We start from the raw sequence: 18,374 nt of genomic DNA, 5'->3' as shown, positions 1-18,374 counted from the left end.
CCCTAAATGAGATTCAGTCGTCACCCCACTCCCTCTTCATCCTCCAGCTGCCACTCTTGTCGCCGCTGGAGAGCACAGGAGCGCCAGTCGTCAACCATCGAAGCCACCACCGCTAACCTCACCGCCGACGATGACGTTCATCGTTGCTGTTCCATTTCCGATGAACTTTCCACCACCACATTTCGCCATCTGTTAAGGCGTCAATACCACTCCGAGCCGTCGCCAATGTTGCTGACCACGAAGATGAGGGCTAGCTTAGATGATGAGGCAGTGGATGATTTGGAGAATCGGTGTTGTGACCCATTGTGGTTGTTGTTTGAAAGACGGAGTCGCCGCCCTCTTCGCTTCTCCATTTTATGTTGCATCGCCACCACCGTACGGTGGTGGTTGTCGCTGTGCGCCACCGTAAGGTGGGTGATTGTGTGCAAGGGCGTTCACGTCAACATGTGGGTGTGTTTTTGGGCTGGCTGGAGAACGTTGGGACCACCATGACAGCCAACCATGGTGGCTGCCGGCCGGATGCTGCTCTTCTGCCGCCGTGTACCACCATCGGCCACCACAAGGGTGGTTGTGTGTGTATGTATGTTTATATTAGTGTGTGTGTGTGTGTGTTATTGAGTTGTAAATTGTAACTGGTGCCCGAAATAATAATAGAAAACTATAACCACCACCGTGAGGTGGTGGCTGCTGCCTCTTGCCGCCTCTTGCCGCCGGGTTGGGTGGCGGTGTGCTTAGTTGTGCTTGGATTGCTTTTGGAGTGCTTGGACTCGTTTGGACTAGAAACCCTAACCACCACCATGAGGTGGTGGCTGCCGCCGTGAGCTGCCGTTGACCACCACTACCCGAGGTGGTAGTGGGTGGTGTCCGGCTAGCAAAACCCTAATTGACCTATTGGAACCCTAATGGGCCTAATGAACTTTAATTGATCAAAAGACCTAGCTATTGGGCCTATTGGGCTAAGATGGGGTTGGAAACCCTAATTAGGGTTTAGAAAACCCTAATATTGGATTTATGAGCTTTGGACTTATCGGGACCCACATTTGGGCCTTTGGAATTGGACTATGTATTAAGCCCAATCACACCATATGATCTATTTAAAAGAGTGATGGAATTAATGGATTAAGTCCTTAATGGTTTAAGTGAGAAACACTTAACCCTAATTGTCATTTTATGTGAAACCCTAATTTTGGGATTGATCGGGACCGCACGAGAATTAATTATTAAACCTAAAATAATAATTAATAATCATTGCCAAATTAACCTAAGGCAATATTGCACTTAATGGGTTAAGTAAGAAACACTTAACCTTAATCTTCATTTCATGTGGGAACCCTAATTTCACTTGGGCCTTGAGTTGTGTCTTCCTATTGGGCCTTGGTGGTTGGACTATTGATGGTCTATCCAAGAACAAGTAAATGGACTAAAATAATTGGATGAGTTTTAGAGTAAGGCCCATGTGAAGGACTTGGGCCCAATTTGGAAAATTGGGCCATAGGTGGGCCATAATTGGGCCTTTATGATTATCTGATATTGGGCCATGGGAATACCAAGAGTTTGGACTAGAATAATGGGATGGGCCTTGAGGAAAGACCACATAGAGGTCTGGGCCTAATTTGGAAAATTGGGCCATATGTTAGGCTTTGGCCAATACTTGACTATTAGGCCTTTAGTGTGTGAGTTGAACTTTGGGCTTGGAACCCAATTATTAATTGGGTGTTGTTTGATGTTGGCAGTTCAGGAATCTGTCAACCAGTAGCTGGAGTTTCATCTGCGGGACTTTAGCAGTGCCAAGTGAGTTATCCTCACTATATCAATAGGGTCTAAGGCACCAAGGCAGACCCTTTATGGATTGTATCTGGATAATGGCATGATATATTTATTGATTACATCCTGGTATTTAGGATGGTGATATGCTTATGCTTAGTGACCTGGTTAGGTCGGTGTTCCGGTTATAGGATGATGCTATGTTAGTGATCGGTTAGGTCTATATCCCGGTTATTGGGATGCTGCTATAATTAGTGATCTGTAAGATCGTTTTGACTGTTATATGATATGAGCTAGCGTTTGATATTAATTGCACATGTTTGTTTGGTTGTGGGTTGGGTTGAGGCGGTCCTGCTTTGTGTTGTAGGGCAACATACCTGACGAGCGGTCCGGATAGGTTGTAGGCCCTGCGAGGCGATCCATTCATGCCGAAGGCTCGGGAGCGGTCCGGATAGGCTATAGGCCATGCGAGGCGGTCCAGTCATGCCGAAGGCTCGGGAGCGGTCCAGATAGGCTGTAGGCACATGCGAGGCGGTCTAGTTAGGATGAAGGCTCACTATGCATGATGTTATGTATTTTTTATATGATATGGTTATATTTGTATGGCGTTGGTATTTTGGGGGAACTCACTAAGCTTTGTGCTTACGGTTTCAATTTATTGTTTCAGGTGCTTCAGATGTCTCGGCAGGGCGAAGGCGTGACCATACACTTCCTCATGTTTTGGACTTATGGTTTATGGGATACTCTGATATTAAACTATTTTGAAAACAATTTGTAATGATTAATGGCTTTTAGATGTTTGAAAAAGTTTTAAATTGGCTTGATTTTTATGGGTGTTACAAGTTGGTATCAAAGCCTTGGTTTGAGTGAATTGGAGGAACACCCGTGTGGCTCCAGTCTCAAATGAAGGAAAAGATTTTTAAAATGGTTTTCAAAATAAGTAAAAGAGGATGCGACGTGTACGATCAGTCGGAGCCAGTAAGTAGACCCCAAAATACCATATTGTCATTTGATTTTGTGATATATTAATACAACATGCTAATACTAGGCTAGGGATCTTCAAGAATTGCATGATAGAATTGCCTGATTACATGGTGCCTGCTAGCCTAGGGTTTCCTCTATATGAGATTGACATCATTATTGGTGTTGTTTAGTGTATGCATCACAGTTATACATAATTAAGATCTTATAGCCTGAGAATGTTGATTTGGCCTTATGTTCTGTTCTTACTGATTAGGGACTTAGGGTAGGATAAAATATTCGAAAGTCTATAGGGTCCAACGTTATGTATGGCTAGCATACACTAGTTCTGCAAGGTTGGTGGAAGTTTCATGGATGGGTGGGTTGTGAGAGGTTGGGAGGCCAGTTATGAGATATTTAGCATTCCTCTAGGAGTGAGAATTGAGCGCTCAATATGTTTATGTATATATATAGTGTGGTGTAGTGATACTTGAGACAAATATGGGTAGGTGTGGAAGGTAGTATGGGCTTGTACTATTGAAAGCACAGGACTCATACGCGTAGCAAGGAAGTCACAACCCCTAGGGTTTAGTTGGGAGTTGGTTCCCTATTATTGTATGGATTATCGGAGATCTCTCTGTGTATTATCAGAATGGTGGTTACGAGACGTCTTGAGACCAGATCCGGATTAGGATCGGGAGCTGGCAGCCAGGACATGCCAGTATTGTCAGAGGATTGTGTTAGTGAGATCATCCGGGAGGAGGTGATCAAGATTATCCGGGGACAGTTACCGGAGATGTTTGGGTCTATTAAGACCGCCATGGTTGAGTATTTCTACGAGCGCTATGCAGCCTTACTGAGACGGCTGCCGCAGCAGCTACATCACTTGTAACGAAGGCAGGGGAAGAGTTGGTCAAGCTTTCCAGTATCGAGACTTGTTATTGGGACATATTATGATGAGTAGAGGGTTGCAGTTACTTGGGACCAGGGAGATATTCTGTACTCGTTACATTCCGTTGGTTGAGCGGGAGAGGCTAGCACATGAGTTTCTAGATTTGATGCTTCGGGGGTTTTGCTTGAGGCCGGAGTGTGAGTTGCGGGGGCTCTGGAAAGGAGTGATGATTATGTTCTGCTGGGATTTTGTAGCAGGAAGTAGAATGGTTAATTAATGGATTGGAATGTCGTTTTCAAGGGCAAGGATTGTGACCTTTCAGTTCTCGAACTCGAAGGAGTGAGCATGCTTGTGACCCCAGGATCAAGTTGTGTTCCAGCTCGGGTCAGTTAGTTGCAGGGGTTGGAGACAATGTTTCAGCGCTGGTGAGCGCAGGTGGGTCGATGTGGCATGAGTATCTTGTGAGGTGTACGCGATTACCGTTCCGACCCATAAGAGCTAAGATCTGATTCACATTGGATCTCTTGCATCTAACGGTAAGGATTGATTGTGCGATCTATTGCACTTATGGGGATTCGAGACTATGTCTTGGGAGTAGTTTGTGGCCGGTTTAGGGGAGAGGTTGTTTCAACTACTGCAGTTCAGATGTGGATGATTGAGATGGTGAGTGATTCAGGGTGCGGGACCCTGAATGATATGATTTCTAGAGCCGAGAACGGGATATTTTTTGGAGCACTTTAGGAAGAAGGGTATTATATGGGAGGTCTGCGGATAGGGTCCCACAGGATGGTTATTCAGCATTGTCAGGATGCAGTGGTTTTAGTAACCGTTATTGATTGGTGGAGGAAAGTGCCAAGGGAAGTAGCCGTTGTTGAGAAATTTGTTGGAGCATATATCTTTGGACTTCAAGTTGGGTGTGGGATCATTCGAGCATTGGGGACTGTTGGTTTCCCTGGGATTCAGGAAGCGTTCATCTAGTTATTAGAAGCATGTGATCATTTGGGGTTGGCTAGTAAAGGAGTACTGGTTGGAAAGGTCTGGCTGTCATCAAATCGATTGTTGGAAAGTAAGAAGGATTGGAAATTCTCAAATTTCCATGTATTGTGAAGACTTAGTTGAATCTGAGTGGGGGAGAATCGACCTGGAATGCAGAAGCAGGATCGGTTTTGAAAATGGGATAAGTTTCGCATTGTTGTCAGGAAGGAAGACAACCCAAGTGGCTGTTTGGTTTGAGGGTTGTGTGAGCTGGGAGTTCGGTAAGGCTCCTCAGATTGTGAATCGCGTCTTCTTGGTACTTGATAGCAGAATTTGGGGAAATCAGGTTGGGATTCTATCCATGAATTAAGTTCAGTTGTGTGTTAGGTCGAGTGCGTGTTCGACCGGTATGGAAAGTGTTGTAAGACTGTAGGGGTAGCCGTAGCATGCACTAGTGACCAGGTAGTATGGAAAGTGTTGTAAGACTGCGGGGGTAGCCGTAGCATTCACCAAGTGGGCAAATAGTGTGAGAAGTGTTGTAAGTCTGCGGGTGTAGCCGTAGCATTCAACAGGTTAGCAGATAGTGCTAGAGTGATGTAAGTCTGTGGGTGTAGCCGCAACATTCACTAGGTTGGTAGATAGCATGAGCGCGTTGTTAGGACGTAGAAGGGACAGTAGTATCCACTAGTTCGAGTGTAGCAGTGAGGATATGAAAATCCACAGATTGGTTTATGGGTTTCCCCAGAGGAACTAGACCTGGTTAAGCCAATGATAAGACTGTAGGAACGTCACTACATTTATGAGATCAAGGAAGCAATGGATTGCTTAAGGTTGCTTGTGATGTAAGGCTACCATTGGTCATGAAGCAATCACTTTTAGCCGTGGATTTGGTAACGACGGGATTCGACGCATGGATCCGATCGGTTGGATCAGGAGGTTGTTAGAGTCGCAGTGGCATGATAACTATTGGCAACTAGTTCTAGGTAAGAACTACGTGCGGAAGTCATGTGAGACAACTATGTGGGAGTCCTTTAGCTTCGGGACCGGTCCGGAATCCGGTATGTCAGATGATTGGTGAATGAATTGAGACCAGGGAGGTATTGCTAGATTTTGGAAAGCAGCCATGTGGCAGCATACTGCTTCAGGCAGATCAGTGTTCAAACAGTTTCCATGTTTAGGGTGGTATAGTCTAATTGGGTCTTCAGGTGTATGAGAAGTATCTATATGTTGGAACCCCAGATATCAGGAGTTGAATAGTTAGATGAGATACAAGCGGACTAGGCTTAACAATAATGATTTGGTAGGAGGGGTCTGTCAGGGAGCAAGACCATCTCGAGACTTCAGGTTTTGGATCTAGTAAATGTGATCATATTGCAAGGGATTTGTTTATTTTCAGGTTTTAGAACCCTTCAAGGGTTGGTTACGGTTCCCTTGGAAAGGATGTGATATGCTTGTAGTAGCAGCCATGTAGTTCAAGTTGTCTGGCGTGTAAGGAATGACAAGAAATGATTTCGAGGACAAAATCAAATTTAAGTGGGGGAGAGTTGTAACATCCCGTTTTAAAAAGCATAACTAAAATAATAAAACCGGGACCCCGAGAAGTAATTTTATTATTATTTTATATTATTATAGCCTAAAATCAAATAATAATTATTGGAGTGTTGGTTTTGCGAAACCAAATGGCATGATTTAGAGTTTTGGGGGTTAAAGTGTAATTTCGAGACTTATTTTGTAAAGATTTTTAGTAGTCAAGGGGCGTTTGGTATCATTTGGACTTAATATAAAAGAATTTATGCAAACAAGGGTTAAAGAGTAAATATCGGACTTAACTTGAAAAGTTTTTGGATGGCTGGGGAAAGAAGGATAAATTAGGTACCTAAGCTGAAAAGAAATTGTCATGGAGGGGCCATTTGGTACATATTAGGTTAAGTTGAAAGGATTTGAAGGAGTCAAGGGCGAAATGGTAATTTCTGGATCGAATATGAACGGAAAAGGGAAAGAGGGATCAGTTTTTGTCATATTGGATCATAGCTTTGAATGGAGTGGGTATACGACTGTTACATTGCCAAACCCTAACCCTAAATGAGATTCAGCCGTCACCCCACTCCCTCTTCATCCTCCAGCCGCCACTCTTGTCGCCGCTGGAGAGCACCGGAGCGCCAGTCGTCAACCGCCGAATCCACCACCGCTAACCTTACCGCGGACGATGACGTTCATCGTTGTTGTTCCATTTCCGACGAACTTTCCACCACCGCCTTTCACCATCTGTTAAGGCGTCAATACCACTCCGAGCCGTCGCCGACGTTGCTGACCACGAAGACGATGGCTACCTTTGACAATGAGGCAGTGGATGATTTGGAGAATCGGTGTTGTGACCCATCATGGCTGCTATTTGAAAGACGGAGTCGCCGCCCTCTTCGCTTCTGCATTTTATGTTGCATCGTCACCAAGGGTCTAAGGCACCAAAGACGGTGAGTTATCTTCACTATATCAATAGGGTCTAAGGCACAAAGGTCGACCCTTTATGGATTGTATCTGGATAATGGCATGATATGTTTATTGATTACATCCTGGTAGTTAGGATGGTGATATGCTTATGCTTAGTGACCTGGTTAGGTCGGTGTTCCGGTTATAGGATGACGCTATGTTAGTGATCGGTTAGGTTTATATCCCGGTTATTGGGATGTTGTTATAATTAGTGATTTGTTAGATCGTTTTGACTGTTATATGATATTAGCTAGCGTATGATATTAATTGCACATGTTTGTTTGGTTGTGGGTTGGGTTGAGGCGGTCCTACTTTGTGCTGTAGGGCAACATACCCGACGAGCGGTCCGGATAGGCTGTAGGCCTTGTGAGGCGATCCAGTCATGCCAAAGGCTCGGGAGTGGTCCCGATAGGCAGTAGGCACTGCGAGGCGGTCAAGTCATGTCGAAGGATCAGGAGCGGTCCAAATAGGCTGTAGGCCCATGCGAGGCGGTCCAGTTAGGCTGAAGGCTCATTATGCATGTTGTTCTGTATTTTTTATATGATATGGTTATATTTGTATGGCATCGGTATTTTGAGGGAACTCACTAAGCTTTGTGCTTACGGTTTCAGTTTATTGTTTCAGGTGCTTTAGATGTCTCGACAGGGCGAAGGCGTGACCATACACATCCTCGTGTTTTGGACTTATGGTTTATGGGATACTCTGATATTAAACTATTTTGAAAACAATTTGTAATAATTAATGGCTTTTGGATGTTTGAAAAAGTTTTAAATTGACTTGATTTTTATGGGTGTTATACAAACTTTTTGATGTTATATCCAATTAAGTTCACCATGTAAGATATATCAAATTAAAAAAAAATACCTTGTCAAATGGTGAATGTTAACTTGTACACAGATAAATATTGTTAAATCTCTAGGAATACAATCATTAAGAAGTCTAATACTAGACTTGTTTTATAAGTTTTTAGTTTTAGGCTGGAGGGAGTGGTGCCACCGAAACCGCACTCCCTTCACCGCCACATGTGCGTCACGTCATTTTTTACCACACAAGTGTGGCTTCTTGCCACACCAAGGGAGGGGTGCCAGACTTTTATTTATTATTATTTTTTTTTTTTTTAACTATTTTAATTTAATAAAACTTCCTTTTAATAAAAAACATAATTTTTCATTACTTGAAAATTAAAAAAAAACATTACACTGAAAATTCAAAAAATATTACATTACAAAAAAAAACATGACATTAAAATAATCCTAGAAACTTAAAATAACACAAATAAAATAACTAAAGCAAACTACATAAAGTTGTACTCCGAGAACTCGTCTTCGGAGTCATCCAGTGGATCCAAATTAAGGTTAATGTTTTGAATTCCGTAAATGTGTTCCACCAAGTCATTGCGAAGATTGTGAAATGTTTCAGTACAACGTATCTCTGCTCTCCTGTTCATATATACTCTTCGCTACCAATTTCTATTGGTTGTGTCTTTGGTATGGTTTCTTCCTCGTCAAACGCACATATCGCTCTTCCTTCGTCTTCAATAATCATGTTATGCAGTATGAGACATGCATACATGATTTCTTGAAGTTTTTCCTCGCCTAAATTAATTGTTGGTTTTTTAATATGAACCACCGTTTCTTCAGAGCTCCAAAAGCCCGCTCAACATCCTTCCTAGCTCTTTCTTGAGCTCTCTTGAATTTTTTTCGTCTAAAATCATGTGGACACGTAAACGATTTAACAAACACATCATACTCAGGATAGATTCCATCGGCCAGATAATAACCATACTTATATGGCGTCCCACGCATTTCAAAAGAAGAATCTGGTGCAAATCCATCATATATGTTGTTAAATATTGGTGAACGGTTAAGAACGTTGATGTCGTTAATCGTACCAGGGGAACCAAAAAAAGCATGTCAAATCCACAGATCTTGTGATGCAACTGCTTCAAGTATGATCGTTAGGTGACCATGATCACCTCAGGTAAATTGCCCATGATATGGCGTATGGCAATTTTCCCATGCCCAATGGAGACAATCTAAGCTTCCTAGCATTCCAAGAAACTCATGCATATTAGCATGATGAGCTTGCAATTGCAAGATGTCAGTATGTGTAGGCTTACGTAAATATTTTGGACCATAAAACTGAATCACAGTTTTGCAGAAATAGTGGAGACTGTCTCATGCGGTCCTAGTAGACATCCTAAAACTTTTGTCTAATGCATCAGGCAGAACGCCATATGCTAACTGACGAAGTGCGGCCGTGCATTTTTATAAGGGAGTGAAACTGGGTGTACCTCTAGCATCGTAGCGTTGTTGAAAAAAACTATACTTCCTCGTCAGGCCCGACCGTGACATTTCGGAGGCTTTGTGCAAAAACTAAAATGAGGCCCCACAAAAATTTCTTGTAAATATTATTAACTACATTTGCTACCACTAATTCAAAACATAAAGTTGCTAAAAAACATCTCATAAATTCACTACTACAAAATAATGTCTTCATCACTCATTAGTAATCAACTAAAACTGTAAAACTGTTATAAACAACTTTTCACAAAAAAAAAAAAAAACGCATTACTATTTTCTAAACATTAACCTTCTAGCATTTTTAGAAGAAAAATCTACTATGAGACTTTCATAATCAAGAAATTCATTCTCAATCGAAATCAATGCCAAAACGTTTAATCTCTCTTGAGACATGGTCGAACGCAAATAAAATTTTAAAAGATATAGTTTTGAAAAACTTTTTTCCGATGATGCAACTGTAATAGGAACAGTCAACAATATTCTGTATGCTAGACAAGAAACTGGATAAGTGTTCATCATTTTTAGGAAATTTAGTATTCCGTTAGCTGTATTGTGTTCAGCCGGTAAATGTTTTTGTAACAACTCCATTTTGTTGAATAAATCATCAACATTAATGTCTGAGATATGACCATTTTGCAGCCTCTTTTCCAGATTTTTGCAACATGACTTTAACTCGATAGTATTCATTGACTTCAACTTTTCTGTTGTGAATAAGAAACCAGAAATGTCTTCATATTGTTTGTATTGCTCAAACATTCGCTCCAATGAACCAATAGCTTGATCAATTATGTACACAAAATATTGAATCCTAAATGACTCTTGAGGTGAAAGTTCATGAACCGGCTCTGATGACCTAATGTCATTCTCATCAAAATGTCTTTTTCTAACAACTTTTCTTTTATTATTTTTCTCAACAAACACTGGATAAATTTCCAAATCAGAAGCTATAGCTCTCGCACAATCCAAAGCCTTCCCAAATCCATTCTCTCGATAGTCTTTAAAAAACTCAACAAGTGCTCCCACACTACTCATTGTCTCATCAATACGCATAGTCTCAGACTGAAGTTGTTTGCTCAAGTTATTTACTTTAGCCAATATATGATACCATATAACCATACCTGTTATAAAGTCAAATCTGCCAAGTTCATACTCTCCTAGACAAGTAGCTTCACTTATGATCTTTATGTCTGTCTCTTCTTCAACAAGTTTACGCAAAGCTTTTACTATTTCAGGAGCTTGAGTAATTATGGTTTTCACACTTTCAATCCTACTTTCCCACCTTGTAGTTGACAATGATTTTAAAGTGAGACTTTGTTTCGGTAATTAAAACGCATTGGAGGCCAAATGTTAAAACGCATCTAAAATTGGAACCAAAAGTTACTAGGCTAATTTTATTTATTGATAAAACATAAAATCAGATTTTTCAAAAATACCAATACTATAACTATAAATTATCCTAAAAATCGGAGGCCCCCTAAAATCGGAGGCCTGGTGCGACCGCATCGCCGGCACCACCCCAGGGCTGCCACTGTCCCTCGTTACATCTTCAACTATACATTCGTATAAACCTTTGAACATTCTCAAGCGCCTACGAAAATAGTACCATTGATAAGTGGCATTCTCTTGAAAATAGTTTTATACCAAACGTTGGTTGGCTTCTTCACGATTTCTGAAAATATATCTTCGTGCTCTCCGTTGAGAACTTTCAGCTGCTTTATTGCATAAAACATCGTATGTTTGTTCTGCCATTTGAGCACACGCAATAGCGACATTAAAAATAACTTGAAATTCTTCAAAAGATGAAGAAGATGACATTTTTTTAGGGAAATTGGTGAATTTTTTTAATAAATTAGAGAGAGAAGGGTTTGTTTTGTTTGAAAAAAAATGTATGTGTATTTATAGGAAAGAAAGGAAAAAGGAAAGAAAAAAAAAATTCAACGGCCGAATATGTGACCGTTTCCTCCCCAACCAATCACATTGCACGGCTGTAAAGTGCCACACCACGACCTAAACCGCAGGAGACCGCGGTCAAGGGGTGGTGTGCGCGACTGATGTGGCAAAACCGCGGCCACTCCCACCGGTCTTAAATAATCCATACAGAGTCGACTTCATATCATTGTCTTAAATGTGTGTGTGGTTTTATTTATTTATTTATTTATTTTGACTTAATGACTTAATATGGATATGACGGAATCAGATAAGCCGTTCAACTTTTCTTGATTGATGCTCATTAATTGAATATTCTTAACATAAAAGTGGATGTTTTTTCTGTAATTTTTTTATTTGTAAAATACTATGATTTTGCTATGTTTATTGTCATTTATAAACTTTTTAGTTTGTCGGTCCTAGGCCCGGATAAAGGATGATGATTTACAACGTTAAGTATAATAAAGGCTAAAGGGCCTCAAATTCTTTGTCCGCTTAGGGTCCCCACACTGGTTGAGTCATCCATACTCTTTAGTATAAGGTGTCGTTTGTTTTTTCGAAACGAAAATGTCTGAAGTCTGCGGACCACCACTGCAACCCTCTATATCAGAAGAGGGGGACCAAACGGCTACAACATGTAACAAAAAGTTTGTTTGTTTTTTAACATCTGCAGACTGCTGCAATAAATTAAAATAAGGTGTGAAGATGTTTGAAGCAGAGGGTCAAGTGATGCGCCACACATCACACGCTCAATAATTTTTAAGTAAGAAGTTTTCTGAAAAACAAACAGCTGCAAATGGCCAAATGATGCATGTGTGCTGTGCGGCGCAACAATAAACGGTTAGAAGATGTTTTTTTTAGAAAAAACAAACCTCACCGGTGTCCTATAGAAATAAGTCATAGCCAAGGGGTAAGGCATATGTTTTGGTGCTGCTATTCAGAGAATCCTTCCGTCCTAATTCATATCCATTGTATCCAAATACATCTTCTTTGTTTTGTAAATTTATAGACTAGCATGTTTCTAAATACCGATCCAGATGAAAATCATGTAACCATCAAATCACTTGTACAATCGGGAAATATGATTCATACATAATAATTTATATATTAGAAGATTATACAACCCTTCAAAACATAAATCATTGTGTATATTATAAAAAAAAATTGATACGTACAGATAAGTTCATATACAGGTTACCATTACTTGGATACATTTATTATCACATCGTAACATGTTACTTTATGCTGCTTTATGCGTGACATTGTATAGCCCATTAAGGTCTTACTAGACCCCAGTGGAATATGATCCATAATGAAAACGAGTTATAACATATATTTCCTTTTATGCAATAGTTCAAGCCTTCCCTCATTCCTTACTTTATGAGATATTTCAACTATTTTTTTCTCCTTTTTCATTCTTTTGCCACAAATTTATCCACAAATGATGCCTCCATTCATGGCTTGAAATAAACTAACATATAGTTCCTCTTATTTTTGAAGTAAAACCATTTCTCTTAATATGATTTCTTGAATATTTTTTATCTTCTAAAAATAACATTTTATTGTAATAATATTCCAAGTAAAATTGTATTAGTCTAAATTGATATTTGTGGTGTTATTCTCCCATTCTAGCTTGTTCTGTTTTAAAATGGACCTTGTAATCGTTGTGATTAAACATTGGCCACACATTTTTTAAATGTAATGCACCAACAATTTGCATGTATTTTGAAAATATCTTAAAATGTCAATATAGTTCAATAAGCCAAATGCGATTCTATTAAATAGTTTACAAGTAGTTAACTTAACTTTGATAATGTCAAAACATGTGGAGGTAAACCTAGGAGACAAGGATCTTTAAAACAAATATTATCAAATAATGTGTCTCGTCTTAAAATAAGAAAAGTTAAAGTTTGATAACATAAATGTGACACACATTTTTCGTGCTTTAAATAGAATAAAACTTTAAAACTTGTTATGAATTAAACCTTCAAATTTCGTAAAGTATTTGCATTGTACGATATATCCCATTTTTTAACAAAATTTTGAAATCGTTGATCTCCCAATATGTGGTTTATGCTTATATTTCACATAAAAGAGAGATTGGACTGGTTGGATGTCCAAAATTCATTTGGAGTTGAGGCAAAACAAATCATGTGACATTAAATTATTAATTACATTACAAGTTTTATTTATAAAAAATGCAATAAGTTGAGATTCATGAGAACTTAAAATTATTAATAATTTTAATTAAAATGAGAAACTTTTTTACCTAAAAATTTTCAAAAAAAAAAAAGAAAGAAAAGAAAAAAAAAGAAAAAGTAAGTAAAACTACCCTTACAGATCCTCTATGAAAAACACCCAAATTTTTTTTTATACATATGTGCACATGCATATATATACATATACATAATTACAAAAAATAAAGTTTTAGATTGAATGTCTTAGCCAATGGTTATATGTATGTATGGTGTTGTGTTTTTTGTGTACATATTATCTATAAGTGCATATTTATATGTGCATATGTACATACGTTTATATATATATATATATATACACATATTAGAAAAAAAATACTATTTTTTTTTTTGAAAAATTTTCAACATTTCTTTTAAACGATTTGTAAAGATACTTTTTTTACTTTGAGAAATGTTGCATAGAAAAAATGCTCTTATTTTAAATATAATACTTTAAGTTGTTAAGTTCTCATTAGATCTCAAGTTTACGTCTTTGTAAAAAATATTATTTGTGTTTGCGTAAGCAAAACAAATTGAAGACATTTTAAATGAAAAGTATAGATCATATTTCATTTTATCAAACTTGATACCATTTTGCAAATATAGTATATCATGTAGAAAATATGTAATTTATATGTTAATTTTGCCGACTAGATATGTATTTTCCTATCTATACATCAAAAGCAAAAATTATATTATAATAAGGAAAAAGAAACTTATAACAAAAGAACCTTGGATGAGCAAAATGATTTTGACTTTGTCATAGTTTGCTCACCTTTTATTTATTTATTTATTTTTATTTTTTAGTGTCTATCCATTTTATCACTTGGTGTTGATACTCTTTGGTATAAAATGAGCACCTTTCTAAAAGAAACATTTTTCTTGGGTTGAACCTTAAAACTTTTTCGACTTTATATTTTTTTGTTTTGCTTTCTCTTTAATATATTATATTTAAAGCATATAAAACGATAATGTTCACGTATTTAGCACATAAAAAATAACAAAGGCTATTGCCGCATAATTTTCATAAATGGCATGTGAATCACATCAAACTAGGAAAACAACATCGACCAAATTATAGGTTTTCATAAAATTCATGGTTTCTTTTCGTAAAGTACTAAAGTTTCCAAAACCAAATTATGTTAATGGTGGCCTTAATTGGAATTCTAATCTCCAAAATCCTTTTGTAGGTTTATATAACCTCTAAATAAACCAAGTAGTTTAAATCGGAACACAATTTCTCTTATTTAATAGTAGTTATACAAAGGACAAGCTCTCAGAGTTTTAATAAAAGTGTTGTTAACCATACTTTATGTATATACTTTATTTTTAGCATGTACAATAGTATTTAAAGTGGTTCAATCTTCAACCACATTCTAAACTTTATTTTACCCTCTAAAAATAAAATGTGCGGGAGATGATGTAGTTTACACTCCAAATTTAAAGTATAGCTATTCGTTTTTCTAAATATAATATATAAAATAGACTTGAATGTGAACATTTATTTAATTTTTTACTTTATAAATAAAGTGTAGCAGGAAAAATAAAGGTGGAAATGCTTATCAAAGTTATATTAAATCAAATTATATTCAATCAAACGTTCAAAAAAATCAATAAGTTAGAAAAATACAAAAATATCTATTAAGACTATGTTTAATAAAAACAAGTTTTATTCACGTTTTTACCGCAAAATATTAACACATGCATAGAATTCAGAACACTCTCTCCTCTCGCCAATTAACCCAATAGCGAGCAACCCTTAGCGACCACTAGAAGCGATGTTTCAAATCCTTAGCGACCCTCCATTAAACTGAATGATTACAAGTTCCAACTAGAGTCCTGATATATTTGAAGCTCGTTTTTCAAAATTAAAAATCTATAAAGTTTAACCCAATAAACTCAATTTAGGTTCGAGTTCTCAAATAACTAAGCAAAATTTTGATTGTTTTTATCCTTGTAATTTATGAAATTCGTTAGATTAGAATTGTGATTGTAATGATAAATAATTAATAAATGGATAAGGAACACATGTGGGATGGAAAAGGGGGGGGGGGGGGGGGGGTCCAAACTCGAAATGTCACCCAACAACATTACTAGACGAATCGCAAGCTGGTAGCTATAACTATTGGACCTGACTTCACATATTCGAATTTTATTACATTGACATCGAATTAAGCATCTGATTCCATGATTTTTTTTCACGACTTTAATCTTTTAAAACGATAATATATGTTTTTATATCATACTTAAATTATAGTTTGATCTCAATCTCACAAAAGATGGACTTTTTCCATTTTTAATTCTAAGACGGCCACTAACATTGTTTGGTTTATAACTTTAAGCCATTGACCCTAAAGACAGAAGACACAATCTTTGTACATGTCAAGACAATGAAAAACATATTTATAAAACCTAGATAAGCATTACTTTGAAGTCTGTTAGAACTTAGAACTATGAGGGAGGAAAAGACGATATTAATAAACAAATGTTCGTTAATATCTTATAGACTGTGTACAACTTGTTTTCCTTAATCATAATTTCGGCCATATGCCTACCTAAGTCTTTTCAAAATTCGATTGTAGGATAATCCACAAGATGTCATTTCAAGTTTCAGACGAAAAAGATGAACATACTATGTTAAGTGTATTATGTTAAGTGTATGGAAAATTCAAATTTATATGAGAACCCAAAGTATGGTGTATATCAGGTATATATACTCCCAATATCCATATAGGTGATGAAATTGAAATTTTGGTGAATCTAGAATGTGTCCAACATTTTGAAAGTTCTAGAAGACACCACGCTTCAAAAGTCTCAGAAATGTCCCTAGAGGTGCTCATGACATAATATTTTTTTCACCCTCTCGAATGTCCACATGAGTCTACTCAAAAGTCAATTTACTTGAAAATCTTAAGGAACTTCATAAGCCTTCATATGCTCTGAAAGGTTGACTTAAGCAATTTTTTTCCTTAGCCATCCCCTTGAACTTATCTCCTAATGGGCGTTTTCCTGCCATTTGTTGTACATTAGATTAAACTATAAAAATCTACACTTTGTAACACCTAATTTGTATTAGATCATATTCTAGATCTATTTAAACACTCATATGAATTTCAATTATACTAAGAGCATCCACAATTCATAGTTTAGTGGTAAAGTTGAATGCGATAAAATGTTAAGTTGGTATTCAGTAGATTAAACTCAACAATTATGAGATTTCACATTGGAGTTCAATAAAAATAAAGTTTAATAGGCATTGAATTCTTCGGTATGGAAAAAACGAAATTTTTAATTCTTAAATAAATGCCAAAAATTAGGTTTTGATATATTTTTTTTATAAAATATATTCCACATAACTTAAAAATTCAATACATTATAGAAAAAAAAAATATAAGCATTAATGCATAGTTTAATGGAAAAAACAAACGATGTGACATCTAACTCACATTCAATTAATTCAAATCTATCATTATGGAATATCATTTTGATTAGGTCATTGAATTCTTTAATAGAAAAAAATTCTTAAGTATATGTTTTATTGAACTCTGTAAAATTTAATGTATTGTAGGAACATTTTAATAAAATTATATGGAGGATATAATAATGATACGACAATCAATTGAACTCCATAAAATTAATATATTGTGATGCCAAAATCATTATAAAAGTTTAGTGGTTTGAGTCAAATTGATAGGTTATGGGATATTAATGTACATTTTATAAAGATAATTTATTTGAAAGAGGTTTAAGCAATACAAAGAAAATACTTAGATGCTGCTATTCTCACGAGTTTTTAGGTTCTTTTGAACTTCTATTTTGGAACGGACAAATAAAAACATTGATATTTTTTTTTATCAAATTGACTCATAATATTTTTTGTTTCGTATGATGTTCTAAAATCTGTTTTTTTTTGTTGCCCTGATATGGTGATCGGACTACGATTCAACCGTCAAGTCAATCCGGGTTTCAAAAAGTTTATTCATTATATATATATATATATATATATATATATATATATATATATATATATATTCACATATCAAATAACCGAACAACCATTATTTAAAATTTGGTATTTTCCCATGAAGATCTCATTCATTAAACACAAATATATATATATATATATATATATATATATATATATATATATATATATATATATATATATATGTATATAATACAACATGGTTGAATACAAGAGAGTTCGAATACTCTAAAACCAATACAATGGGCTATACAAAATATAATATAACAAATGCTAAGATCCGCTAACAAGCCCCTGCAGTTCGAACAGGAGAAGCATGAACATTCAAGCTGGGCCGAAAATTAAGAAATAGAGGAGATGGAAGACTCTTCATTCATTAAAATTTGGTATTTTCCCATGAAGATCTCATTCATTAAACACAAATATATATATATATATATATATATATATATATATATATATATATATATATATATATATATATATATATATAATACAACATGGTTGAATACAAGAGAGTTCGAATACTCTAAAACCAATACAATGGGCTATACAAAATATAATATAACAAATGCTAAGATCCGCTAACAAGCCCCTGCAGTTCGAACAGGAGAAGCATGAACATTCAAGCTGGGCCAAAAATTAAGAAATAGAGGAGATGGAAGACTCTTCATTCATTAAAATTTGGTATTTTCCCATGAAGATTTCATTCATTAAACACAAATATATACATGCACATAATACAACATGGTTGAATACAAGAGAGTTCGAATACACTAAAACCAATACAATGGGCTATACAAAATATAATATAACAAAGGCTAAGATCCGCTAACAAGCCCCTGCAG

At 36.5% G+C, this 18,374-nt stretch overlaps 1 protein-coding gene across 1 annotated transcript; it reads right to left on the bottom strand.

Annotated features, from left to right (window-relative positions):
• Nucleotides 1-9,583: 9,583 nt before the first annotated feature.
• Nucleotides 9,584-11,196, bottom strand: LOC145098838 (uncharacterized). Its single transcript, XM_079036438.1, has 4 exons — nucleotides 11,023-11,196; nucleotides 10,950-10,969; nucleotides 9,671-10,660; nucleotides 9,584-9,608 (listed from the first exon to the last, which is right to left on the bottom strand). Exons 1-4 carry the CDS (start codon nucleotides 11,194-11,196, stop codon nucleotides 9,584-9,586), a joined length of 1,209 nt encoding a protein of 402 aa, XP_078892564.1.
• Nucleotides 11,197-18,374: the final 7,178 nt, after the last annotated feature.

Source organism: Lactuca serriola, chromosome 4 (genome assembly GCF_051521515.1).
Source record: "Lactuca serriola cultivar US96UC23 chromosome 4, Lser_US96UC23_V15, whole genome shotgun sequence".
Lineage (NCBI taxonomy): Eukaryota > Viridiplantae > Streptophyta > Magnoliopsida > Asterales > Asteraceae > Lactuca > Lactuca serriola.
Note: the sequence above shows the minus strand (reverse complement) of the source record. Positions and strands in the feature narration are given on the sequence as shown.